Source organism: Crocodylus porosus, unplaced genomic scaffold, assembly GCF_001723895.1.
Source record: "Crocodylus porosus isolate Cpor-Errol unplaced genomic scaffold, CroPor_comp1, whole genome shotgun sequence".
NCBI lineage: Eukaryota > Metazoa > Chordata > Crocodylia > Crocodylidae > Crocodylus > Crocodylus porosus.
Window position 1 is genome coordinate 103165996 of NW_017728886.1, and position 27741 is coordinate 103193736.

General features: G+C 41.5%; 1 protein-coding gene across 1 annotated transcript in view; it reads right to left on the reverse strand.

Moving 5' to 3' along the window:
- The window catches only part of CTNNAL1 (catenin alpha like 1), a 125514-nt gene that overhangs the window by 4345 nt on the left and 93428 nt on the right, over window positions 1-27741 (reverse strand). Inside the window, 8 exon segments of the mRNA XM_019540136.1 lie at window positions 4233-4352; window positions 4493-4549; window positions 5903-5951; window positions 12394-12548; window positions 12668-12718; window positions 17469-17506; window positions 24226-24376; window positions 25947-26039. Of these exon segments, the coding sequence (XP_019395681.1) occupies window positions 4233-4352; window positions 4493-4549; window positions 5903-5951; window positions 12394-12548; window positions 12668-12718; window positions 17469-17506; window positions 24226-24376; window positions 25947-26039 (714 nt within the window).

Sequence of the window (27741 nt, forward strand, 5' to 3'; positions counted from 1 at the left end):
GTCAGCAAATTTGAACAGGGTGCTTTTTACCCCTCGTCCAAGTCACTGATGAAGATGTTGAACAGTGCGGGCCTGAGGACCGAGCCCTGGGGGACCCCACTGCCCACATCCCTCCATGCTGAAAATGACCAGTCCACCACCACTCTCTGGGTGCGGCCCTCCAGCCAGTCGGTGACCCAATTGACTGTGTGGGTGCTGACACCACAGTCCCCCAGTTTCTTAATGAGAACGGGGTGGGAGACGGTGTCGAAGGCCTTCTGAAAGTCCAGGAAGACTATGCCCACTGCTACCCCTGCATCTAAGGATTTGGTGATCTGGTTGTAGAAGGCCACCAGGTTGGTCTGACAGGTCCTGCTGCTAATGAACCCGCATTGATTGCCCCGAAGCATAAACTCCCCCGCTGGCCCCTCGTGGGCATGTGCCAGAATAATTTTCTCAAAAAGCTTGCCCAGGATTGAGATAAGACCAACTGGCCTATAGTTTCCCGCGTCCTCCTTCCTCCCTTTTTGAAGATGGGAACCACATTGGCTCTCTTCCAGTCCTCTGGCACCACACCCGAGCACCATGACTGCTCGTAAAGCCGTGCCAGGGGTCCTGCAATGACCTCAGCCAATTCCCTCAGTACTCGGGGGTGTAGATTGCCTGGACCAGCTGATTTGAATACATCCAGTCCCTCCAGAAGTGCCCTGACTAGATCCTCCCTGACCCTTGGCCTAGGTGCGCCTCCCCTGGGGTCTAAGGGGGACCCAGCGGGGGGGTGGCTTTTCCAGTCCCTGCTCAGAAAAATGGAGGCAAAGAAATCGTTAAATATGCTGGCTTTGTCGTCTGGTGTGACGACCAAATTTCCTAGCGTGTCCTGCAGGGGCCCCACATTACCTGGAACCTTCTTTTTGCCCCCTGTGTTTTTAAAAAAGGACATATTGTTGTCCTTGATCCAGGAAGCCAGTCCCGGTTCCATCTCCACCTTAGCCTACCTGACTGCCCCCCTGCAGCCCCGAGCAACTGCAGTATAGTCCTCCCTGGTAATTGGGCCCAGAATCTGGAAATATTGCAGTTTGACTTGAAGTTTCTCAGGAACCTCTACTGCAGCAGCCACTTTTATGAGTCAGTTGTCTAGACTGGGGAAAAAAAATAGTCCCCTGCTTTCTCAGATATGCTGTCATTGCTGAAAGACCCTCGGAAAAGACTCTCAGGTTGCCAGAAAGGTTGACTGTCCAGAGGTAATGGTCTTTCCCCATGATAAACAGATACAAAACATTCATCCAAGAACCTTGTGGTGATACAGAAATAAGTATCCTATAAATGAAGATATGCAAGTCCATTCCCAGCCATAAAGGTGGACTAACTGACAAATTTCGCCAACCTCCGTTTGCAAATGAACCTAAACTTCCACAGAGCCCACAAGGCTGGAAAGTTTTGGAACTTGATCCTGGAGTCCACTCAGTCCTTGTGGGATGCAAAGGACCCACAAGGCTTTCAGTGGGAGGGAGCAGGTAAAATGAGGATCCTGCTGGATGATCCAGTGGATGAAACATAATGCCAAGAGTTTAAAAGGTACTCAAATCAGAGGTCCAACCCATGACAAAGGGTGTTGCTCTGATATCTTCCTCTCCTTCCTGGTTCTGGATTTAAGCAAGTGACAGATGCCTTGCTTCGTCTGGGTGAATAATGCATCCTGAAACCAGGAGAACTGTGTACGAGTGTCTGACTCAAAATAAGCCCTTCACAAGACAGAACATTATGAAAAGCAGGAGACAGGAAATAGTATCAAAGGTCCCTGAGGAAAAAACCTTCAGGTTAAGAGCAAGTAATCACCATGGGATGAAGAGCAGGCCTCAAATGGTGCAGATGAGCAGAGCAGCACTTCCCATTCCTCTCACAAAGTGACACAGCCCCTTCTCCGCATTTGCCAGTAGAAAGTGTTGCTGCCCTGGCAGTGTTTGCAGACTTAGATGACCGACAGATGTAGCCTTACATGGTGGACACAGTAACCATGTATTTGTTTTCGCAGCAGAACATTAGAATATCTGATGCTAGATTTGTGTCAGTGAGGATGGCTTTGTGATGGTGAAGTAAGACTGAACAGGTAAGAGTTGAGAAGGGGATACTGCAGACCAACAAGGGAAAAGAAAAGTCTTTTTCCCACTTAGAAATGGCAGTTTCATAAGGACAGTCTATCTTTATTAATGGCTGTCTCCCTAGACTACAGGAAAACTTGTCTGAACTGGTTTCCAAAGGTCAGAGAACCATGACAATACAGTAACAGCAGCTTCTGCTGCTTGTTGGGCAAGCATGAAAGTGAAATGTGTGTGTGAACCACAGGGACCAGAGCAGTGAACAAGCAAGCTCAGCTCCCTAGCTGCTACTCAGTGACTCGTTATAAGGAAAGACCTTATTTTCTTCATTCTGCCTTCCAAAAAACAAGGTGTGCTTCTCATTTCAGGGCACCCTGTATGCAGGACATTACAGTACAGAGGGTTGCCTGGAAGCTAAATGGGAAAACACAGGAACCTAGATTAGGGATCTGCTGCCAGTGTATGTCATCCTTCCCCGTGTCAGATCTTCTTAGTAAGAGCGTGGGCGAGAATGGCACTTCACTGTCCCTGGCAGCCAGACAGAAAAATGTTAAGTATATGGCTTATGCTCTGGGTACAATAAATAAAAGTCAATCTGTAGATCTGATTTCTGTCCCTTTTATCAGTGGTCTAACCCATTCAAGTACCCATATCCCAGGTTACAGGAAGAAGAATTAAGGGAAAGCAATTTATTAATTATCCTCTTCCTATGGAATATGTCTAAGTCTTGCAAATTAAACTGATGAGGACTATGGGAAAACTTATCCTTAACAAAATGATTTGTCACTGTTTACTTAAGAACTGCTGGCAAAGGCTGAGTCAGGCTTCTGTGCAAGCTGTCAGGCAAATACTCCTAAAAGTCTATAGGGTGAGGTGCACTCAAGCCTCAAAAAGAAAGAGTTTCAGAAAAAATGGCCAAATATATTTTTCCTTCAGTAGCACCTGGCTTTCTAAGACCCTCACTGCACTGTAAATTTGGCAGCATAAATACATAACTAGGCCACTGCAAATCTCCAGAGTACAAAAGAACCACAATCTATGAGTGGAGTTCATTGCAGTTTTTAGCAGGGCTAAGTTTCATCAGTGCAAATCTCCAGAGTCCACACTTACGGTTTACAGCAGGGATGTCAAACTCATTTGGGTCATAAGGGCCAAATCTGGACTGCAGAATTTTCCATGGGCTGGACAACTCATGAGCAGCAGTATTGCCCATAGCTGTTGAAGCTGCTACTCCAGTGCAGGTCTGAAACCCCGGGAGTTAATGCCACTGCTGCTCTCCCTGCCCCCTTTTCCCCTGAGTTGATCTACGCTGGGGCAACTAAAAAGCCTGATTTTAACAGTGATAACTCCCTGCGTTCCAGAGCCATGCCCAAATAGCAGCTCCAGCAGCCGGAGGGATTAACACTGCTGCTGCAGGAGCTCCAGCACTCATGGCAATGAGCCCTGCTGGCTGTATGTTTGACACCCCTGGTTAACACAAATGCAGCTATGCCAATGACTGACCGTCATTAGCTAGAATGAGAGCCAATTCTGAATCTGGGCAAAGGAGGCAACATATTCAGCTTCTCTCGCTCCCACCTTATCATTTTCTTAGAGAAGCAAATCTGAGTTTCAGTGAAGGCTTTCACTGTTGGAGAGGAAAAGCCTAGCAGAAGGATGGTGCCAAGTAATCACAGGGAAAACGGAGGCAAGCAGTGATGACCCATTTCTAAAGAAATTCCTCTCCTGTTAACAACTAGGACAAGTCTCTGGAGCCAATGGACAAAATGGTTCTCTTCAAGAGGAGAAATTACTAGTCTCTGCCTGGATATCCTGGCTATTCAGATCTAAAATTTAAGCAAAATAGTCTAGTCAGGAAAGAGAAGTGGGAGTAACTCCCACCTCCTTCTTCCTCCTGGCTACAACAGAGCAAAACTGAGGCAACAGTGGGAGAAAGAAATTATAAAACTTTGCCTTGCTTCAGAAAACTCTGCAATGTTGTCAGTACTTGTGGCTGTTTTATGATACAAGAAAAAATACCCTATACCAGACACCTGTTAGATCCCAAGTTCTTTTTCCACTCAGAAACAAGAGCTGAAACAGGCAAGTAACGGGATTTCAGAATAAGGCTTGGCTGCTTTCCCTAGAATACTGAAATATTTTTTAAAAAAATTTTACCTTTATAAAAGTAGCATTTTTTCCCTGAACAGTGGTTTTAGCTGTTATCTGGAGCTGCTGGCATACAGGTATTAGCCTGTCAATCTCCAACAGAAGCAAAGGCTTGTCATCATCTTCTAGCTGAAATACAGTTCAGGACATTAGAGCCATTCAGCATCACAAAGAAAATCACCTACATGTCAGAGATAAAATGACCATAGGCTTCTAAGCAAGCACAAGTAATAATGTGAGGAAGCAAATGATTACGGGTCATGTATTACCTGATTAGAAAAGGCATGGAGAGTTGAAACAAGCTTTGTGGCCTCTGTAGCAAAAATCTGGAACAAAGTGGAACAAAAATAAAAGAGTTATTTTTACAAATGCAGTGACAGTTTCAAGAACAGAGTACTACTTAGCAGAAGACATATGGGAAGCAAAATGCTAGAAAATAAAAAGACAGGGAAAATTTCTGACACTTTAGTAATGTGTAAAATTATACACATTGGCTTGCATTCTGTAGTGAGTTTTGCAATGACAGGGTAGGTTTCAAATTGACATTCACTGATACATTTTAAAAGCTCTCTGATGATTCAGAGCATACACAAAGAGCAATGTCTTTTTAACTCAGCGGTTCCCAACTCTTTTTGTGCTGCAGCCCTCTGCAAAAATGTGATGATGGACACCTATTTTCCTTGTCCCCATATATTATTCTTGATGCTGCAGCCCCCCATCCCAAAAATCTTCCCTTGCTTGGTTTCTCATCTTTTCTTTCTAATATTTAAACTCTTCTGCTTCCCTCCTCCTGCATCAAAAGACAGCAAATGCAACTATTTAGGGCAGGACAGAACATGACTAAGCTATGTCCCGACTCAACTGAGCAGCACGCAGCAGAAGCCTATGCTTGAGCTTGCAGAGAGAAGGCAGGGTCCTTGAACGAGCTTCTCTCACCCCACCCATCATTTTCTTTGTCCCTGCCTCCCTGCAAGTAAAGGCAGAGTTATAAAGAAGATGGTTTTAATAAATCTATTAATTGTAACGAACAAGAATTCATTGGCAACCTCATTTGTACTAAATCTGACACACTGTCAACTCATTTTTTTCATTTTAGAATGTCAATGTTTTATGAACACTGTATTAATATTTTAGTAGTAGACCCTCCCAGCTAATATCTGAACACAAGGGGTGCCTGTACATGAGCATGGAGCCTGCTCTGACATAGTGCAATTACAATGCGTAGGAGCAAACTTGATTAACAGTCTGCTGGAGCGTGGTAATTACCACGCTCCAGCAGCCTCCTGCGCCTTGTGTATCAACATCCCCATGCTTCAAAATGGCAGCAGGGACACTTGAACTAAAGCTTGAATGAGCTTTAGTTCAAGCGCCACAGCCACCATTTTGAAGTGCGGGGATGCTGATACACGAGACACTGGTGCTTACTAGAGTGGCTCTTGGAGCCATTCTAATTAAAGCACAACCCCCCCCCCCCCCCGCAACCTCTGGGGCATGTGTAAAAGTGCCCAAGAACGTTGGTATTCAAGAAAAATACTGCTTTACAGTCTCTGTGAACTTTTAATAATATACATTTCAGTTACATAACTTTAAATTGCTCTACAATTTTGATGTTAAGTAGTGTAATTACAAACCGATCACTGATAGCATCTCAGACAATTCACTAACTCCTATTTTCTCACCTCTGCTTGATGAAATAAATCCTGAGTAGTTTTCAGCAGCCCTTCTCCTCTGAAAGTAACAACAGATACATAAGATTAAGTAGCAGATGAAATTATGCCAGCATGTCTGGCCCTGTATGAAATGCATGTATGTAGATCAAGGGCCGTAGAGGACTTGTCATTTTCAAATATTACATATTATATTAAATATTTCCTCCTATTAAAACTTTGCCAAAATTAGCTATTACATAGAGTCAATCTGGTTATTTGCTTCAAGTAAATATTATCTTAAATATATAACATATACATTAATGCAACATTTGAGTTAAATATTTAAACAAAAAAAGGTCGGAGAAAGCAAAAGTTACAATTTTCATAATATTAACATTGGACAGTGAACTCCATACAACTCCATGGCCTTGGGACTGTCAAACAGTGATGCTCTTACACAGAATAAGCACTTGTCCAAATCCAATGCAAACAGTGCTCATTAAGTACACCACCCTGTCAATGCTGTGTTATTAACCATCTCAAATCTCCACTCATTTTCATAGAATCATAGAGAGTTACGGTTGGAAGGGAACTCGGGAGGTCATCTAGTCCAACCCCCAGCGCAAAGCAGGACCATCCCCAACTAGATCATCCCAGTCAAAACTTTGCCTAGTCAGGTCTTGAAAACTTCCAAGGATGGAGATTCCACCACCTCTCTGGGTAGCCTGCTCCAGTGTTTTACTACCCTCCTAGTAAAAATTCTTCCTAATATCTACCCTAACCTTCCCTTGCTGCAACTTGAGATCATTGCTCCTAGCTCCATCATCTGTCACCACTGAGAACAGTCTAGCTCCATCCTCTTTTGAACCTCCCTTCAGATGGTTGAAGGCTGCTATTAAGTCCCCCCTCAGTCTTCTCTTCTCTATAGTATAAGCCCAGTTCCCTCAGCCTGTCCTCTTAAGTCATGTGCCCCAGCACCCACCATTTTTGTTGCCCTCCGCTGGACTCTCTCTGATTTGTCCACATCTTTTCTGTAGTGGGGTGCCCAAAACTGAACACAATACTCCAGATGTGGCCTCACCAGTGCTGAATATAGGAAAACAATCACTTTCCTGGACCTGCTGGCAACACACCTACCAAATGTAGCCTAGTATGCCTTTAGCCTTCTTGGTAACAAGGGCACACTGCTGGCTTATATTCAGCTTATTGTCTGCTGTAATCCCCAGGCCCTTTTCTACAGAGCTGCTGCCCAGCCAGTCTGCCCCAGCCTGTACTGGTGCATGGGATCATTCCATCCTAAGTGCAAGATTTTGCACTTGTCCTTGTTGAACCTCATGAGATTCCTTTTAGCCCAATTTGTCTAGGTCACTCTGAATCCTAGCCCTACCCTCTAGCGTATCTACTGCTCCCCCCAGCTTAGTGTCATCTGCAAACTTGCTGAGGGTGCATTTTCACAGCTTCTAGTACTCAATGTTAAGACTGTTTATAGAAACCTTGCAAGTGACAGGATAGAACAACCCTGAGAATGACTAGATCTCCTCATTTTCAAGGTTTTTAACAGTTTCCCTTTGAGAGGTACTTCTCCACCTTTTTTAACATAGCAAAGCAGAGTATAATTACACTACGAAGGAGACAGTGGAGCATAAAATTTTCTATGCACTTAACCAATATGCAGATAACCGATACGTGATATAGTGGAAACAATGAACAAATTAGGACTGTAACTGTTATATAGTTAAACAACACATTCAGCCAACATCATAAATAGAGCACAACATTTATGTTTTTGATAGTCTAGTTGATTTCTGCTTGTTCCAAATGTTTCAATGTTTTTCAGTCCACCCCCAATACTTCCCACCACCACTTGAAAAGGGAAATTATATTTAAATACCCTTTAGAGTGTAAAGTTTGGAAGGATTTTTGTTTGTATTTTTATCAGCAAGCAGAACCTTAAGATGTTAAAAAAGTGGTTTCAATATTTAAATGGCAGAGAAGCCTTTTCTCCTACAACACCCCAGCTGAAGCAATCAATTCTGTGCTGAGATGCTTATGCACAAAATGAAAAATTGTTATAAAAGCCCTTAATTGTAGCTTTTGCTACTGTGACTGCTGGAATATAGCTATATTAAGATTTTAATGAAGGAAAAAAGGAAGTTACTTACCAGTAACTGGAGTTAATCAAGATGTATTGCCCATATGCACATTCTTGCTTCTGAACAGGCTCAGTCCCTGCATGCCCGACGTCAGTTTTTTTGCCTTAGCAGCATGTTAATGTGTGCTCTGCCCTAACCCCTAGTACTCCCCGGCACAGCCCACCAAAGGGATAAAGGGCAGCGTGCTCTTTCTGCTCCTCTCAACTGCAAAGCCTTGTAGAGCTCAACTGCAAAGAGGACTGAATGCAGGCTTCTGATATGTATGTGGACAATTCATGTTAAAGAAGTTCAGTTAGGGTAACTTCCTTTTCTCTTCTGGATAACTCCACATTCAGAGTCTCACTTATGGGTGATTCTACAGCAGTGTCCTAACAGTGGGTCTGAGAGTTGCCTAAGGATATTTATTTTGAATAACGACTGGAAAACAGTTGCAAATACAATACCACTTCCTGAAGCCTCCAACACAGCTTCAGTATGCTGTGAAAAGCAAAAGCTAGAAAGCCTAGGAATTTCCCTCCTTCCACACATACCCCAGAGACCTCCTAGAATACCACTCAGAGACCATGAGAAGAGCTCTTCAGCCCATAGGAGGTGGAAATTGGAGGACCGTGCTCAGAAGCAGGAGAACGAAGCAGAATTCCACAACCAGCTTCATTATGAAAGAAGATTAAGAAAGCTAGGATAGATTTATGTGGGGCATAGTATGAAAAGGGAGCTCTGACTCTTTAGTCAAGGTATGTGATACATGAACTTGTTTGCAGTGTTTGGTTATCTCATGCTTCTGGCTTTTGCTCATCACCATTCATGGCGGTTGGGCATGAGGGTTGCTCCTGAAGTTAAAGAAGCAGCTAGACACATTTGTCTAGAATGCTTTTGGTAGGGCTGATCCTGCCCTGAGCAACAAGTCAGCCTAGAAGGCCTCCTGAGATTCTTCCAATCCTACTTTTCTATGATTCCAAGATGTTTGGTGAAGGTATGGACTGGATCCCATGTGGTTGCTTTGCAGAGACCATTTATGGAGCCAGTGCAGATAGGGCTCTGGGTGCAGCTTGAGCTCAAATGACTAGTAACACAGCTTTACATGGCTTAAGATCCAATAAGATAACTTCTCAGCTGAAACCGTCTTGTTTTTAGATATTTCTGTTGCTTCTAAAAAGAGCTGTGGGGACTTAGAGAGGGTCAGCCCTGTGTAACTAATAAGCTAAAAACCCTTCCACAATGAGCAAGTGCAAGGAATCTTTTGCCTGAGAAGAATGGTCCTTTGGGAAGAGACTGGCAGAGTGTTCTGCAGACTGAGGTAGAATAGAAAATCTTTAACGAAAACTTTGGATGAATCCTTAAAGCTAGTCTAGGATACATGGAATAATGGACTTTTCCTTGAGGGACAGCTCAAGTAGCATTAACTGCAAAACTTGATACATCTAGTGAAGCCCCTCCTGCAGATGGTGATGTCCCCAACCTTATTCTAACAGCAGCTTTAGCTGCAAATAAGTTTATTCTCAGATAACCCATTCTGCAAACACTGAATGAAGAACCACATTTTTTATCTTTCTGTGATGAATAGAAATACAATGTAATAACTCTTGTTTGTGCAAGATTGGTACCCTACTGTTGGTTTACTTAAGAAATGGAGATGGCATTGTTTGCCATGGCCCTGAAAACACCAAAGGAAGGCTATACAGAGGGAGAAACTGTGCTTCCTTGCCTCTGGAGATGCAGTCATGCACAGGTCCACTGAGATGACCTTTGTGAAGAACCTTGGAGACACCCAAAAGGAGGACTACATAGCTGTAATGGTCCTGCCCCCCAGACCATGAAGCCACTGTCTGTGTGAACGTCATACAATTATGGAAATGACATCCTTTAAATTAAGTGATATAATCCATTCTCTTGCTGCAAAGATGGAATGGTTGTTGCTAGTGTAACCACTGTAAAGTTGAGCTTGCAAATATGCAGAGTTAACTTTCTTAGGTCCAAGAGTGATCACCTTTCACTTTTAGAACCAGGAAATAACTGCTGTAGATTGCCTTCCTACTAGAGGTGCACTGATACATCCGTCTGATTTAGATGGGTACAAATAATTCAGACTGATATAAAGAAAAAACTGGCTGTGTTGGATATCAGCCAATAATTTGGCCAATAAATGCCCGTGATGTGCACAGCCACACCACAGCACTTAGGTGGTGAGAAGCGCAGCTGGCAACTTGGAGAACTGCCTCCAGCTGTTAAGTCTGTTGTGGTGGAAGGGGAAGGGGGAAGGAAGGGGAGTGGTGAGGAGGCTGATAAATGCCCCCACAGTGAAGCAGGGGGATAGCCAGAGCCTCGGCTCGTGGGGGGGAAGGGAGGCAGCTCTTGCTGCTGCTTGCACCTGGGATGGCACCAGGGGGAATCATGTCCCCCCTCCCCCAGATCTGCGTGGGGTGGGGTGGTGTGGGCAGCAGCTAGGGCTGTGCGGGGCTCTTCTCAGCAGGGACTGGGCTCGGAGTGGGTGCCAGTGGCGCTGGGATGCAGCATCCAGCACACATTTTACTGCCACTCTGCTCCCAGTGCTGCCACCGCCAGGTGCCCGGCACAGCCCCAGCACCACTGGGGGTGGAGTGGCAGCAAAACTTGTGTGGATGCAGCATCCTCCCAGCACTGCTGGCACCCATGTTGAGCCCAGCCCCTGCCAAAGAGAGGCCTACGCAGTCCTGGCTGCAGCCCACCATGCAGCACAGATCTGGTGGGCACACACCGTGCGCCCCTCCCCTCCCCCCCCATTGCCCTCCCCTGATGCAAGCTGTGGCAGGAGCCGCCCTCTCCTCTCCCACGAGCCGTGGCCCCACCCCCAGGGCAGTGCCTGCCCCTGCTCCCACCCTCACTGTGGGGGGCACTGATCTGCTCCCCATGCCCCTTCCTTCCCCCCTCCCACCACACCAGACTTACCAGCTGGAGGCAACTGCATCAGAAATTGGATCGGTAATGGCTGATACACCTCATTAAATATCAGCTATTGGTATTGGTTCCAAAAATCTCCATCTGTGCACCCCTACTTCCTACAGCTTCTTGTAAGAAGGGTCTCTGAAAAAAAAAAAATGGGTAGGGAAAGTTGAGTGCATTTGCTTTGATTCCTGCAATGACAGGGCCTTGCATATCAACTGGATGTGATCCTGGCTCAAGCAGAGAGAAAGTTGAACAGGTGATTTAGAAGGGAGGAATCCCTGGAGGGTGGGGAGCAGAGCACCCCCCACCTCACCTCATGCCTCTGATTGGCTGAGGGGCACCACAAGTCCTATCCCTTCCAGGCATTGATTGAAAGCCCTAGCTGGAGCTGCCTGGCTTGTTAATTCAGTAATTATCACTCTCTTCAAGGAGGGAGGGTGATTTATACTGAGTAGACAAACAGCTTAAAGTGTGGCAATTAAACAGTTCCCCAAGTGAAAAGCTAGCTACCCACCCTTCCGGGAAACAGCTTTTTGAACATGGCTAGTTCCCCGTGCTTTTTCACAGGGAACTGGCTATTTCGTGGGAAACTGCCAATTACACGATTTCTGTGAAATCTATGAAATCGTGCATTTGGTAGGTACCAGTTCATGTGGGAGGTGGGACACCCATGTTTTTACTCCTCTTTTAGCTGAGAGGAACTGAACCAGTATCTCTCTCACCTTCCAGAAGAGTGCCCTCCTTATTAGGTCAATAGGCCATACCAGACCTCCTGAGCCTGTTCTACTTGGTATGAAATACCCAAATATTTACTGGAGCAGGGAATGGAACCCCGGTGAGTCACTGGCCTAGTCACTCTCTGACCCAATGAATACTGCAATATTGCATGCAGAATTCAACAACTTTACCACACTGCCCAGTGAGCAGGATACTTACATTAAAGTTGGGCAATGTAGGTTCAAGTCTCCTTGGGGAGAGAAAGTATTTGAACCTCCACATTCCTTGCACCAGCTGAGCTCCAGGAGAAAAACAGAGACACTCACTACACCTTGTGAAATGAAGGTCTGACTTCTTAATGGTTTGCTAAAGAAAGGACTAAATAAACTCCAGGATCAAGTCCTTGGTGGAGATAAGGACTCCCCCTCCAGCTCTTCTTTCAGCATCTCAGAGGCTATGAAAAATCTTAACTTTTATATTCCTTTAAGAAATCTTTCCCAGGAGGATCTAAGAGAACTGCGTGTCAAGAAAACAGTATCCAGTACCAAGAAGTCAACCAGACTATAAATTGATAAAGTAATCATGTTAGAATACTAAATTAGGAAGCACATAGATGAGTATTAATTATATACCCCTCTGAAATGTTCCAGCACTCTCTAAAACAAAAGGTTTCTCTGATCCCTGTACACTATGAACACTTTTTTCCCCTACTGCATTCAGAGTAATTACCTGGTAAATAAGTACATGGAGTAGGCCATGCTGGACATGCTTTGCCCATATCGCACAATCTCGTTTTCCTGGTCCTCCCATTTCTCTGTCTTCGAGTCTATATCCGAAGTGAGCAAATGCAGTTCTACTCCAAGTTTGGCAATTTTTGCTTGTTCCTATAAATGACACACTTCTTTTATTGTTTTTTTTTTTTTTTTTTTACTTATTACATTCATTAGACTGATGTGAACAAATAATTAAAAGTTTCAGGACTGAACAGAAGGAAGCATCTTACCTCAGCATCAAGTTTGACTGGCTTTAATGCTTTCAGATTTGCATTGTGCTTCTGTTTCAAAAATAATTTGAAGAAAAAAAGCTTTTAAAAATGGCACTGGCAACTGTACTAATTAGCTAATGAATATAAAGCCATTTGAACGCACACTGCAGAACACAATTTTAGTTGCTCTAGCTCCCTTATCAGATTGTTCTGTTCAGGCGACAGGAAGTTTTTCCTATTTGGAGTTTTTATGCAAAATTCCTTGTGGTACACAGGAGTGGGATTTATACCCATGGCAATAGCATGAAGCCCTATTATTTTAGGCTTATGACAATCTTCAGATCTCGTCCCCTTTCGCCTCCATATAGCAACATGATGCCCCTGTAATCTTAGCAATAACAGTAATTACTAAGTCGTACTTGCTAAAATTCACACCAATGTCTTTTCTCGTCTGGGGTGGTTTTATAGCCATGGAGAGGTACTAACTTGCTAGCTGAACTAGGAACAAGTTTTTTGACACCTGCCTAAAAAACACAAGGCAACCATAATGACTCTACTGCTCAATTCCTTACTGACTGCAGTGACTAGAAATTAGCGTAAGAGTCTGAAGCACAGCCCTGCTGCTCCTCTCCTTCCACGGACTTGGCCTTTTTTTAATCACAAGTTATTTGGGCCCCTGCTTACTTAACCAAAGTTATCTTACTTATATTTATGGAACATTCATGAATTTCAGTGTAAGCAAGGTTAACAGAATCTGACCCCGTGCATTTTGTAAAGCATGTGGGAACAAATGGAGCCTCAATCTTGCTTGGGGTTTCTAGGCACTAATGGCACATGATTATTATTGAAATTAATTCCCTCCCACAATCTGCCACTCACTGCTGTTTGAATTACATGGTAGCTCTTGCCAAAGTTCTAAATGCTTATTATAAACTTTATGAATGCATGTTCAAAGCACATTTATAGGAATCTCAGTTGTAGAGACTTGCTATGATTCTTCATAGGTACTGGAAATAGAAGCAATGCAGCTACCAAACGATTCAATAAAAAGCATAAAAAAGGATAATACTGAATGCTGTGTAAGCTGAATTCGTGTAATGTATTGTATATGTACACTCCTGTCATTTAGACACATGGATACAAAACTTAACACACTGCCTTTAAACAGCAATTTTTCTCCAAATAATCCTATATAAATGCATAGATCTGGGCTATATATTTGAATTATGAGACATATTCAAACTGTTGAGTGAAGGTTTTTCAAGAATGCAAGTACTGAAAATAAGTAACTATTATATTCTTAGCAGTTACTCTGCTTAAGAATATCATATAACATGTTAGAATGATGGACTCACGGCTGTCCTAGGGGGAAGAGGGCTTGTATTCAGACAACTGCCCTAGGGCCTCACGTTTTGGGGGGCCCTGTGGAGCTGGTCAGAGCGGCAGCTCCGCATCCAGCCCCCCCAAAAAAACCCCAAAAACCAACTAGCGGTGGCAGCTTCTTTGGGTCCAGGGCCTGTGGGACTGGGGCGGGGGCAGGACCCTGCATGGGCTGATCTGCCCTGGGCCCCGCACCCTGCTCGGGTCTCCTCCGGATGGACTAACACTTACCTAAGAAACAGCGTTTAAGAAAATGTTTCTTGTCTACGAGTTAATCTACGTATTATTTACTGAGTTAATCTACACTATGGTGATAGAAGTTTAGGCACAAAATTACAATACTGTTCTGGTTAAAGCAAGGTTTGTCATCTTGAGAATAGGTCAGATCTACAGATGTTTTCAGTGAACCATTGCTTCTGCTACGCTCTGGCCAACGTAGTCCAGGGACACGGGACAGAATTGTGACTTAACTAAGGCCCTTGGCAGACATGCAGGTAAAGCCGTGACAGTATCTGATGCACAATCCACCCAATCACACTTCCTACAATCATGGCAAGAGGCATGATTATAGGATCATGCATCAAATCTTGTCACACTTTACTGCCAGTGCAGGGGGAGCTTGGGATCATGATCCTGTGCTCCCCCAGTATCAGCAAGTAACAAGCTCCTGCAGCTGGGAGTCCTGTCAGCTGATCTGGGCTCCCAGCTACTGGGGCACACCATGTGCTCTCACAGCTGTGAGTGTTCCCAGCTGATCTAACATGCACCATGTTCCCAGCTGCAGGGTCACATCAGGTGTACCTTCACAGCTGGGAAGCCTGTCATCTGACCTCACCACATCTTCAATTAATGAATGACATTGTAAAAATGAGCCACAAAGTTATTAAACATTTTTTGTGGAATAACTTTGTGACTTATTCCTTGTTTTATGATGCCATTAATTGTTTTAATGTGTGGCTCAGTTAAAATTTAAGATGGGATTAACTGTTTAATCATGCCTTAAGTATAATGTATAGCAGGGGCCTGAAAGAAAGTTTTATAGCTGGAGTCATTCCTGACATAGCCTTTATGCCAGGACAGGTCATGGTCTTTTTCATAAAGGTATGTCATCTTAAGATAATTTGCAAAAGCTTGTAAATAAACTACACTACTGAATAACAATGCTAAAGATTATGCCCTATAATCAGGTTGTGACCCACTGACACTTAAGTATCTATCATGTTTACATAAAGTAAGTCACAAATTTATCTCCTTTAGGATCACTGTTAATAATACTTTTCATTAAATATGTCAATGTACTTGGGACTGGTGTTCCTCATAATAAACTGGACTAATACGGTCTATCCTGGTAGTCTAGATATAGATATATATATATATAGAGAGAGAATATATAAATAACCTGGTCGTCTACCTATCTACATCTATAGATAGACGACCAGGTTATTTTTTTTATTTTATATAATATAAAATAATATAAAAATATTATAAAATAAATATAAAAATTTTATATATTATATATAAAAGCAATGCTAATGTGCCAAATGAGTATGTTTTAAGTTGGCCCTGGAGTTCAATAACTTAATAGCCTGGGTGTGACATCTTTCAGGAATGAGAAGAGTATAAAGGGGTGGGGGGGGGGATAACAAAAGAATAAGCACATAACATACTAGTCCCAAATGTTTCCTGACCTTCCCAAAAGCTGCTATTTTGCCTGCAGAAACTTTTTGCTTAAAAAACCCCTGTGTTTTCTTTGTACAAGAAGAGAAGAAAAGAAAAAGATTTTATTAAGTAGTAGTGATGGGGTGTGTGCGTGCATGTTTAATTCAGAGAACTTTTTCATTTCCTTTATTGGATCCTCACTGGGGATTTTGCTAGTTTCAAAACTCCTACAAAAGTGCTACTTTTGAGGATTAAAGGAAAAAGAACAAGGCTGAATTCAGACGAGCAGGGGCATGCGCCTACAGTAGCACAAATAGTCTCACCTCACACTCCTGCTTTGCTGCAGAACAAGTTGTCCAACAATGGGCAAACTGACCTTGCCCAGCTCCTCCTGGCTCTTCAGCCATGGCGAGATGGAGGCTGGAGCACAGGACCCATGCTGGCCCCAGCAGTCTTACCTGGTGGCGTACTAGAGCAGTAGGGAGAGCATGAAGGCCCAGCCAGAAGCCAGAGTATTGGTCTGAATGGCCTGACCTCCATTTGTGTCAGCACACACTTGTTTTCTATGCTTTGTGTTGCTTTCATTTCCAGGAGGGTTTTTTGCTACTGGGAAATCCCAGCAGCCAATTTTGCCACCACCCTTCAAATTTACAGTATGTTTTAACATTCAGTGCAAGCGGTTTGTGGCACCACAAACCACATGCCCCTGCTCGTCTAGATGTGGCCCAAGAGTCCACACTGGGGTATCTGGATATCTACGTTAAACACATACCAAGATGTATATACATTTTTAGATATTTGTTCTCAACATGTTACTCATAAGGGCAGACAAGAAAGATGGTCTTCACAAGGCAAGAACTGGAAAGCACAGCTTAATTTAACTTGAGACAGAAGAGCCTTTGTAGGAACAGGAGCAAGTATTTCTCCACCAGGAAAACAGCTCAGCTAAGATAATGATTTCATTTTTCAAAGATTATTTATACCAGGGTGTTCAAACCCTGGCCTGTAGCGCTGTGTCATCTAGTCCACAGGGTTTCCCAGGGGTCCAGAAATCTGGTGGCAAGAGGCCAGTGGCACCACTACCCTGCTGCCAAATTTCTGGACTTGTGGGGAGCCTCTGGCCCCATACACTAGATTGGGTGCCTGATCCCAGCATGCAGGGCTGAGCAAGAGTAGTGCCAGGCCCCCTGGGCCCAATCCCAGTGCCTGGGGAAGGCAGGGAGTGGTGCCAGGCCCCCTGGGCCCAATCTCAGCATCAAGGAGTAGGAGGGGGCAGTGCTGAGCAGCTGGCCCAATTCTGGCACACAGCGCTTGATCAGACTCAGACCAGCTCTGCTCTACTCATCTGGCTTGTGGGGCCAAAAGCTTGAGTGCTGCTGTTTGCTATATGTAAAAAGTCCTATTAGGATAGTTTGCCCAGAGTGTCTCATTACAAAGACAATGTATTACAAAATATTAGAACTAATTAGAACCAAGTTAGAATGGTCTAAGTGATAAGAGTACATGTTAGATTTAGTTTAATTACCCTGGCTTTTTAAAATCCATCTACTAAGATATTATCTAATTCATAAAAGACAGTAATTCACAAAGGTCCACAAAATCAAAGTGTGCTTTATTAAGGTTTTCCTGCTCATATCTTTACAGATTAGTTGCTACACCAATATGTAAGACGTTACATGCCAGCGGTAGGGAGTCAATTAGTTAAATTGATGTAATGCAACTTTTACACCAAGAAAAAACACAACCCCTCCCACAACAAAAAACAAACAAACAAACTTACCCCTGGTCTGGGCAGTGATAGGTACACACGCTTCTCTCCTAAGAACAACACACACATTTACACCAAAATTTGTATGCAGGTTTTAATTAATGGAATCATGCTTATAGTTATACCCTCATCTTCCTATAAATTCAGTATGCTATAAAAGAAAATTACTCACCTCCAATTCCTTCATTTTGATGAATACTCAGGATTTTCACTCCTTGTTTTGTGTTTCCAGACACAGACAAACAAGTAACTCCCCTACTGTTTAGATTTTTAGCACTAACTGGATGATGAGCCCAAGCCCCTCCCTTTACAATCCATATGAATTTACAGTGCCTCTAGTACCCTGGACTCAATGCAACCCTCAAATGCACTGGAATCTATGAGACACTTAAAAGGAAAAAAAAACCCACCACCCTGGACACACCCAATGAGATGACCCACAAAAAAAGTATACTAAATAAATAAAATCAACATCTGTAAAAAATAAAAGTCCAAATTTCTCAAGGTGGGTGGATAATCTGTACCTGCAAAGAGTTATTATGTGCAAGTAATTCTCTTTCTATAAAAGCTACCATCACATCATTCCCACTCCTGGAGGATAAAGAGTGAAGGTCTCAAAATCTGAACAAGTAATGATAGTATAAAAGTTCACATGCGTCTACAAATGCACAAATCTCAGCATAAGTAGATTATATAATGGTAGTTCAGTGCAAATAAGTTGACGTAAGTTAGGGATGGCTGCAATATTCAACAGCAGTGAAGCCACTCCAGAGTGCTGCAGTTTGTTCTAAATGAGTATTAATAAAACTTTTTACTGCACTGCATAATTTATACTTTGAATAAGCCCCCCACACACATGCGCACACAATAGAAAAAGCAATTTTATAAATTCATTTTATAGACTTTTTATTAGAATTATTGTTTCCTTTATTTCCTGAAAAGTTAGGTTCCATAGGTATTCTAAGATTGCACAAGAGCTGGTGGGGGGGAATGAAGGGAGGAAGGAACAAACCTTAAAATACATGTTCTAATGCCTCTTAGGAGTAACCTAAAAAAGGAGTTGGATGGTTCCTGGGGCTGACAACCTTTTATAATAGTGCCAACTGCTAGATATGCATTGTTTTTGCAATCTCCCCATGCAATGTGACTAATGGAAGAAAAGCTCTGATGCTTCCCTTTTAAATACAATTGGTGAAGAATATGCAAATGTAGATAGTACAGACTTCTTCACCCTTTCAGACAGGTGGCCACAATGATAAACATTTGTGGCATTTTGGCTTCCAAAAGTAGTTGGAGAAGAATATTTATAGAACATACTAAAAATAGTAATGCCTGTATTATATTTGGCATAGTGTGCCTTGTAAAGGTTTGTGTTTTCATCAGGAGTGGGAAACAAAAATAAAAAAAATCAGTTACTAGAAAAACAGGAGCTCTGGCCCCCTATGTTACTAATACACATCCCTGGTGGGCCAAACATTAGCACATTAGTACATGGGTGAAAAAGGGCCAAAGCACCATAGGAAAAGCATGTACAAAAACACCAGGAAAGAAAACCAGCTCAGAAGTTTTGAGTAGGACTACCTTGGGGCTGTGCGCCACGCTGAAAACATTTGCTAGCAGATAGTCACTTCAAGACAAGTTTAACATGCCCACAAGAACACTCGAGACTGAAACTAAAGCAGTAAATCATTGCACAAAGAGGTAAAAACCAAACTGCCAGGAAAGAAGAGGAAAGTTGCTGCTGCTTTTCTGGTGTTTCCCAATGTGCATGTTTGGTGAAGAGCCTCATTGCTGACTACATTTAACAAAAATGGGCACAAAGTTTCTGGAAAGAAAATGGGCACTGGTAGATGGAACAGGCACAGAAGGAAAAAGGGGGACTCAATTATCAGTGCTTTAAAGGGTCAAAAAAACTGAGAGTTAAAGGAGTTCCCAAGCCTGTCAGACAGTGGAAGCTAAAAGATCTTTAAGTGAGAATGTTGCATTTGGTTTCTGTTGTCCAGGCAGGTGGTATCTGAGAATACTCCCTCCCCACCCCCTCCCCCCTTTTCTTAAATCAACTCACTAGATGCAAGGTCATACATTCCACAGGTAAATTATTCAAGCCAGAGACAAGTCATGCTTGACAAGGAAATCACCCGGATCAATTTAATCATGGATTCCATATCCATAACACGAAGGTAATGGATAAACAGAATTAAATACATGTAAATAAGGTAACATGTCAGAATCCAACTAACTTTCTCTTAAAACAGGAAAAAGAATATTACTTATCTACCTTCCTTTTGTTCTTTTTTCTCTTTTTCTTTATTCAATTTTCTCTTTTTCTGGTGTATTGTTTCCTCTTTTCCCACCTTCTATTCCTCATTTCTCTCCCACTTTCTAGTAACTCTGCCTTTGTTTTCCTTATATTTTCTTTCCATCTCTACCATCTTTTCTTGTTATAGTCTTGCCTCCTTTTCCAGTCCCATGTCATGCCACCTCAACCCAGTCCCTAAGCCTACTCCTCTTTCTTCCATCTTAACCCAGTCTAAGTCTATTGCCCATGCTTGCCTACCATATCCATTCACTATTCTCCTCCCCAAATCCTAGCATCTAATCTGCAACCTCAAATCAAACAGGTAAAGACTAACAGAGGAGGAAAGGGAAGGAGGGATATATCTTACCAGTTCTTACATCAAAGGCCAAGGCATGGGTAACTATCAGATAATTCTTCTTTCCTCCTCTGCACAGGACCAGAGGAGGATTGAAGGAGGCAAGGTAACCAAGCAGCATTATGCTTAATTTCAGCAACTGCCAATGTTTTGCTCTCTTGCTCTATTTATCTCAATGAGAAAGACACCCAGTGACTCCAGTTGAGGGACTACAATGGTCACAGTGAGCCCAGCTCTCCCTCCCACAGGGAGGGGCAGTCTTGCAGGCCAGACAAGGAATTCTCACATGGTATGGACCGGGTTACATTGCTGTCTAGAACAAGACTGTTCAGCACAATGACCTAAACATGGCCAATGTGTAAAATGGCACAATTTAATTAAAATAAATGGAATGGCATCATCTCTCCCCAAATTTGGGATCAGTTTTATCTCAGTATGCAACGTGCATAAGCTTGCTGGTATTTCAACAGACACTAACGAAATCAATTGTGCACCTGCTTATCCAATCAACAGATGAGATACAGACACATTCTGAATCGACTACAATTTTCAAGTATCGAATACGATTACTTTATTGGACACAGCCAGCACATTTTGGATGCCCTTCAGTCTTTGTCAGCAGCAAAGATTTGTCTCTCTTACGATGTTAAATACTCATTCTAAAATGCTCCCCACAGCAATGTAAGATCTTTACAGTTACAGTACAAAATTACATTACTTTAAAAATGCAAGTTTCTAAATTAAGAAAATATACCATCACCCTACAATTGTATTTTGTATTATGAAGACTCAGTCATGTTTCTAATCAAGTACTCATTACATTTTTACAATGGGATTAAGAAGACTACCAGTTTCAGTATTAGAATGAGCAGTGCAACTCAGAAAAGGAAATTAAGATCATATGTTAATCCAGTATTGTGAAACTCTACATTCTGATTGAATATGAACGCTTATCTGATTAAAGGCTTCATAATTTTTATGTCAAATAAACAACTATTTTGCCTCATTTTTCATGCATCTTCAACTTGCTTCTAAGAAGATAACATAATGCTGAACACACTAAGGTGACTTTCACAGTATTTGCTGGGGACTACTTATAACAAGTCACTTTGGGGAGTCTAAAGGATTCGGATTATTTTAAACAATAAATCAAATGAAATGAAACATAATAGAGCTCATATAAAGGATTTGCCCATATGTCTCCAAATACATTTCTAACAAACTCTTTTGAAAAAGGATATGTACATACAAGTAGTTAGTCATAATCTTAAAACTCAGTTATGTCCCTCTGAACACCGAGCCACACTAAGAAAGAGAAGCACTGCCCAAGAGGCAGTGAAGGAAGGCATGTCTGTCTCAGCCATAATGCTCATTAAGTGCTGCAATGAAATATTTCCCTTGCTTGTAGAGCTGATAGAGTTGATATTTGTTGTGCAGCCCTAGACTGCTGCATGGAATTGGGTGTCTAACAGTGCCAGCCAGTGCTATTCATCACCTTCCTCCACTTCAAACCTGGCAACCATATTAAGGAGTCCTCATGCATAGGTACTCTAAAAAGTAGGGAGAAAGGTTCCCAGGTATCATATGCATAATAACTTCCCTGCTGTGGAAAATGGAAAGTGACCTACAGCTGAAGTCAACAGGAATATAGACTAAGCAACTGCAACTAACCTGGTGTGTTGGGAACATCCTCCTCTACCACATGTCAAGGACTGCATTTATTTACATGAGTGCTGAGTCAATGCTTTGCTGTACAACAGCACTGTTCTATACTCACATTTTAAATATGATAAAATAAAAAGCAATAAAAGTTTTGTACTACCCATGAGACATTTCATCACTACATGAAAATTCAATATATTTTACCTGCATAGTAACACTTGAACACTTCCAATTTTAAATAACTTTTAGAAAGTGTGCTTAGTGTTAAAGGTGATAACATTTATTAACAGAAAGAAAAAGGAGTCATTTGACCATAAAACTCACCTGCAACTAACAAATCGTCTCAAAGGTATCAGGAATTGTTGCCTACATAGACTTTTTTTAATGTTAACTCTTCTCACAATTCTTGCACCTTAAGTATCTCCTTCACGATGAATCAAAATGCAACAATAGCACTTTGCCTACTATATTTTTGGTGAGCACACTTTAATTCCATTAACCTAAACGCTGAGTTCACCTAGTCTGGCACTAATCCTATAATGTAATGTTATTCTCAACTCCTATACAAAGGTCAGAGATGGAGCCGAGTGCTCTTAACTTGTAGGATCAGGCCTTTCAGATCCAAGGAACTGTTACATCTTTACAGTATTGTAAATAAAGGGGAGTGACTGGGGCAGCAGCCCTAGTTGCTGCCTTTGGAGAGGGAGGGAGATGCAAAAATAGCTACCACTACAGCTGGTGGTCAGGTGCACCGCTGCCCAGGGCACAGAGTTGCCTCATTCTATACAAGTACAGAATCTTTAAAACAGGACTCCAGAATTAAGAAGAAGAATGTGCGAAAAAGCAAACCCATGAGTTTCATATTCCTGACTACTGTGCTATCCACCACTTACTTGTGCTCATAGTATTATTTTGATACTTAAACTATCCTTGAAAAAATCCTAGTTAGTGGCACGATGCATGAGTGATAAACTGGTGTCTAATCTGGTTCAGAATATAAACTTTTAGATATAAAAAGGGTAAAATCCCTGCATTACATTTTTAACTAAATCCTCACACCATTTAACCTGAGCAATTTTCTTAAAATACATGACATTCAGTATGTTGCATATTGTACCTCTATGCAATTATAACTGAAGAATAAAACAAACATTTAACTGCAGAAAAGTGAAATGCCATGCTGCACTGAAGGCAAACTTTTTTGAAAAAGAAAAAAAGTAAATAAAAATAAATACCAGAATATCTTCTTAAATTTTCAAAGCAGAATACCATATACTAAAAATAAACACAGATTTGTTGTTAAAATTTCATGGCTCTATTCTACATGTTGTACAAATACCAGTTAACTTACCAACCAGAGAAAATATTCCAAGATTGTGTGAAGTCATCAGAGAGACAGTCCATCCAGGAGAAAGGATAGCAGTTCAAAAATCAAACAACTACATTCACTACATTATGAAGTGAATAGAATTCAAGCCGACAGTACAGAATAAATAAATGTTTATTTTCCATGAATAGTGGATAATAAAAGAAAGCCAGTTGGAATTGGAAAATATTTAAAAAAACCTCAGACTACACTTCAAACGACACTGAAATAATTATGACCAATCATATTAAACTCAATGAAACTAAACTTGGTATACAATTCAAATAACTTTCTGTTTATGATTTGTTAGACTTTTGATTGGTATCTCAAGCTGACATCAAGTCATGACAGGAAAGGACAAGAACTAAAATGACCCCCCTCCACCGTTTAGGGCATTTTTTGACATGTGACACACAGCACCAAGTGCTTTTGAAAGAGCCAGGCACTGTGTCGCATGCATTTGTATAAACAGCAAAACGTACATCAGCACTGGGAAAATGGCGATGGTGTGCTTTAGAACTAAAACACGTCGAAGGTGTGCACTGACATGCATTTCTTTGTTTATACTAATGTATGCGACGCAGCACCAGGCACATCAGCTCGCATGACAAACAGACTTGATTAATTGAGTCTGCTCTGACATGCTGGATCTTCGGCACATCACAGCACGAAAAAGGAGTGTAAATGCCCTTAGAGTTCATCTCTGCAAAGGCTCAGCAAATGATTAACTTTCTGCACTGTGAGCAGTCCCCAGTGAAATCAAATTAAACTATTTTCAGTGCAGAAAGACACAAACATACTTAAGCCTTTGTAAATCCCATTGTCTTAGCCTGTAACGTCAGTAGTTCTGTCGTGTGTTGTATGTAGCAAACAACTATACAGACAGTAGATGGGAGTACAAATGAACATACTGAATTGATGCGTTATCAGGCAGGTACCAAGCTGTTACGTTAAAAAAAAGACTATTAGTTTGGTATCCGTATGAAGAAAACATGGTATTTACTAGATCACATTAGCACTGCAGTTAAACTACTTGGAAGGCAGTTGTGTTGGAAGCTGTTCTGATATTTCTAAATGGCATTCTTACCTCTTCTCCCCTCGAACACATCATTAATTTCTCTTAACAATATGGACATGTCGCTCAGTTGGGACTCCCAAGCCTCACAAAATACATCAAGATTTTCTTTTGCAATCTTACTAGATGGATGTAGTGCCAATGTTTCTGCAGCAGAAATGATCTAAAAGGAATACACCAGGAAAGCAACTAACGTTACAGAAAGATCAGGCAATTGATATTACATAGCAAGTTGCAAAATATGTTACATACCAAGCTGCAAAACATGAAACCAGGTTGTATTTTAATAAAAGTGTTAATATTACATCTGTTTAGTAAAAAATAACTACCATTCTAAGGCCTTAAGTAAAAACATGCTCTAATTAAACTATGCATTCACAGACAACAACAAATTGTTCTGCTATATAAAATGAAAATAACTAATAGTCTGTTCTGTAAATTCCAATCTTCAATCCTGAAAATTATTACTAATTTGCATAACCCTTAAAGGTGAACTATTTTCATAAGTAATGATTACTTATGAAAGGATACTTTTGGGATACTGATCTACTGCCTGCTAAAACTAAGCATACAGCATTTTCCTTTCCTTCACCCTTGTTTATTTTCTGTCAAAATTAGACTAGTTATCTAGATTATATAGGTTTTATAAAAAATTACTAATACTTAAATGCCTAATAAATACATTGTTCCAAGAAGGTACTTTTATTTTCTAGAAGTATCTGCAGGCAGGTATACATATACACACAGAATGAATGCACAAATAAGTAGGTGTGACACCGCTACCTGTAAAGCTGCAGTACTTGGTCCAGTACTGTTGCACTTAAGAATATTTTAGTTTACCTGTAGTTGTTTAGCAGAATTACAGGAGAATTTACTTAGTGGTCCTATTTATAAAAATAGTCAGCCTTGTAAATATAAAGCCACACATATATACTTAGTAGTACAGTAGTAGTATTAAATGCCATATTGTTAAGGCTCTGAAATGGTAGGTATACCATTTTTACACAGGCACATAATTTTCATACTTAGGTATGTATGCAGGTTCTTTATATGTTTCTAGGTTATAGTCACAGATATGCAGAAGGTCAGACAATCCTATGTACCAATGAAGCCTTCAAAATGACATTTGTGATTCATCAGCCTCACAATGATGCTGTACAATGCAAGGGTGGAAAAAAAAAAAAAATCACCCTGTATAAATGAGACAGAACAGTCAAATCTCTGGGTGATTGTGCCACTGCAACATACTTGCTGGCATACTTAGGGCAAAGCACTCAAGCAAACAGTCTACAGTGGATAACCCTAATGGATCCAGCAGTGGCATGATAGCATAGGGGCTCAGAACAAACAGCCTTCTTGCTGCAGACCTGGTAAGGAGAAGGATGCCTGGTTATTAAGAGGTGACACAGTGAGGGCAGCTCTGCTCTACAGTAGTCCTGAGCTGTGTAATCAGCCTCAAATAGTAGGTATAATCTAAAATCACTTCAAAGAGCTGTGAAACTACTTTAATAATCCCTGCTGGGAAAGTACATTGGGCAACAGGGGCTTTCTGGCACTCACATCAGTCGTCCTGTGCCCTGGACATATGCACTGTACCAGATCATCTCCCAAAGTGCATCTGCTGCCTCCCTACTAAAATATTCCACCTAGTTTTTTGTAAACTGATTGGCACATCTGAAAGGTATACTTCACAAACTTTTATTTACATATAATCAGACGATAGCTCAGCATACCTGTGGGCCGGTGACCCGAAAGGTGTCTTCTGCATGTATGCAAGTAATTTCAAGTGGCTCTGTTCCAGAAACATGCCTCAACAAACGACACATCTAGGAAAAGTAGTTATTCTCTTTTTAAAATACAGTATTACAAATAAAATAACATCAGTGCAGGGCAGCAAATATTATTTTATTTTCACTGCTAAGAAAAGGTACCAAACCTATTATGTGACAGATTTTTCAGAAATAAGATCTAGATGCATGTTATTTTCTGTGTGGGGGCACATCCATACACCCACAGTGTCATGGACAACTGCAAATTGTGACAGGTTGTACAATCTTGATCTCTAGGAGCATTGCTTGACTTTGCACATAAAATAGCAATCTTTCAATGCTTTTTTCCGTACAAGGTTGCCGTCTAAAATGTTTAAGTATTTTAACGCAATAGAGAGGATATGCAATCTTGTCAAGATAGTATGAGCACGGTCTTTCATTTCCTGATAGTTGATTAAATTTTAAATGTAGTATATCAATGCTGTATTAACACAAGCTGTTCATTCAACTTCTCTGAACCAAAGTAATGTTCTCATATGCAAATGTAACATTCCCACCAAAATCGATAGGAACATATGAACATGCATCCAAAGGTAGGATTTTGTCCTTCCTTTTTAAAAGAAAACAAAAAGAAAGGGAGATTTAAAACATTCATCTCTATTATGATTTCACAGTTTTTACATCCACAATTGAACAAGTTTCAAAGACTAAGAAACTAGGCACCTATGTAACTCAGTAGCAAAAACTAACACAAGAGCATTGCAAATTATTTAAACTAACCACTACCATATACAGTATTCTGAAGCCACGTAACTATCATAAACCTCAACTGAGAAAAAAAAGTCTCATTACGTATACAAAGAACAGTCTTCAAATCACTTCTAGGGATATTTTACTCCTCAAATTTCATTTTTATTCAGTGATCATTAGTCATGTGAAAAGTTCCACAGTTCATCTGTATTTGTAGATTTCTGCTACTCCCTGGAGCAAAATACATTCACCCATATGGGAGCCCGCCTTTAACTCATCTTTGTACTGATTAGAAATACATACATTTAAAGAGAAATTCTGAGAAAGTTATAAAATACAGGAAATGCAATACGTAACCTGAACTTGCAGAATTCAGTACCTGAAAATACTATTACTGTTGCATAGGCTCTCTGGGTTTGGACAGATGTTCATTTGAAAACTTCCAGGAAGCAACTTCCCTGGGTAGTCTGTTTCACTGCCTCACCCTACTAACATTACAGAAGTTCTTCCTTAGATCTAATTTAAATCCAATTTGCTGCAATTTTAAGCCATTGCTTCACATCCTGCCCTCTGCAGCAAGAGAAAATAGTTGTTTGCCCTCTTCTTTATGGCAGCCTTTCAGATATTTGAAGACAGTTACCATGTCCCCACCTCAATCACCTTTCTCCAAGCTAAAAATGCCCAGCTCTCTCAACCTTTCTGCTTACCATCTACCTTCCAGTCCCTTGATCTTTTTTATCCCCTGCCTCTGGACCCTCTCCAAATTCTCCACATCCTTTTTTAAAAGTGCAGCCCAACCATTCACACTGTTCTCAATGAAGCCAAATAAGTGCCAAGTAGAATGGCACCTATCACTTCAATCTCTACCCCAAGCACTGAGGGAATTGGCCGAGGTCATTGCAGGACCCCTGGCACGGCTTTACGAGCACTCGTGGTGCTCTGGTGTGGTGCCAGAGGACTGGAAGAGGGCCAACGTGGTTCCCATTTTCAAAAAAGGGAAGGAGGACCC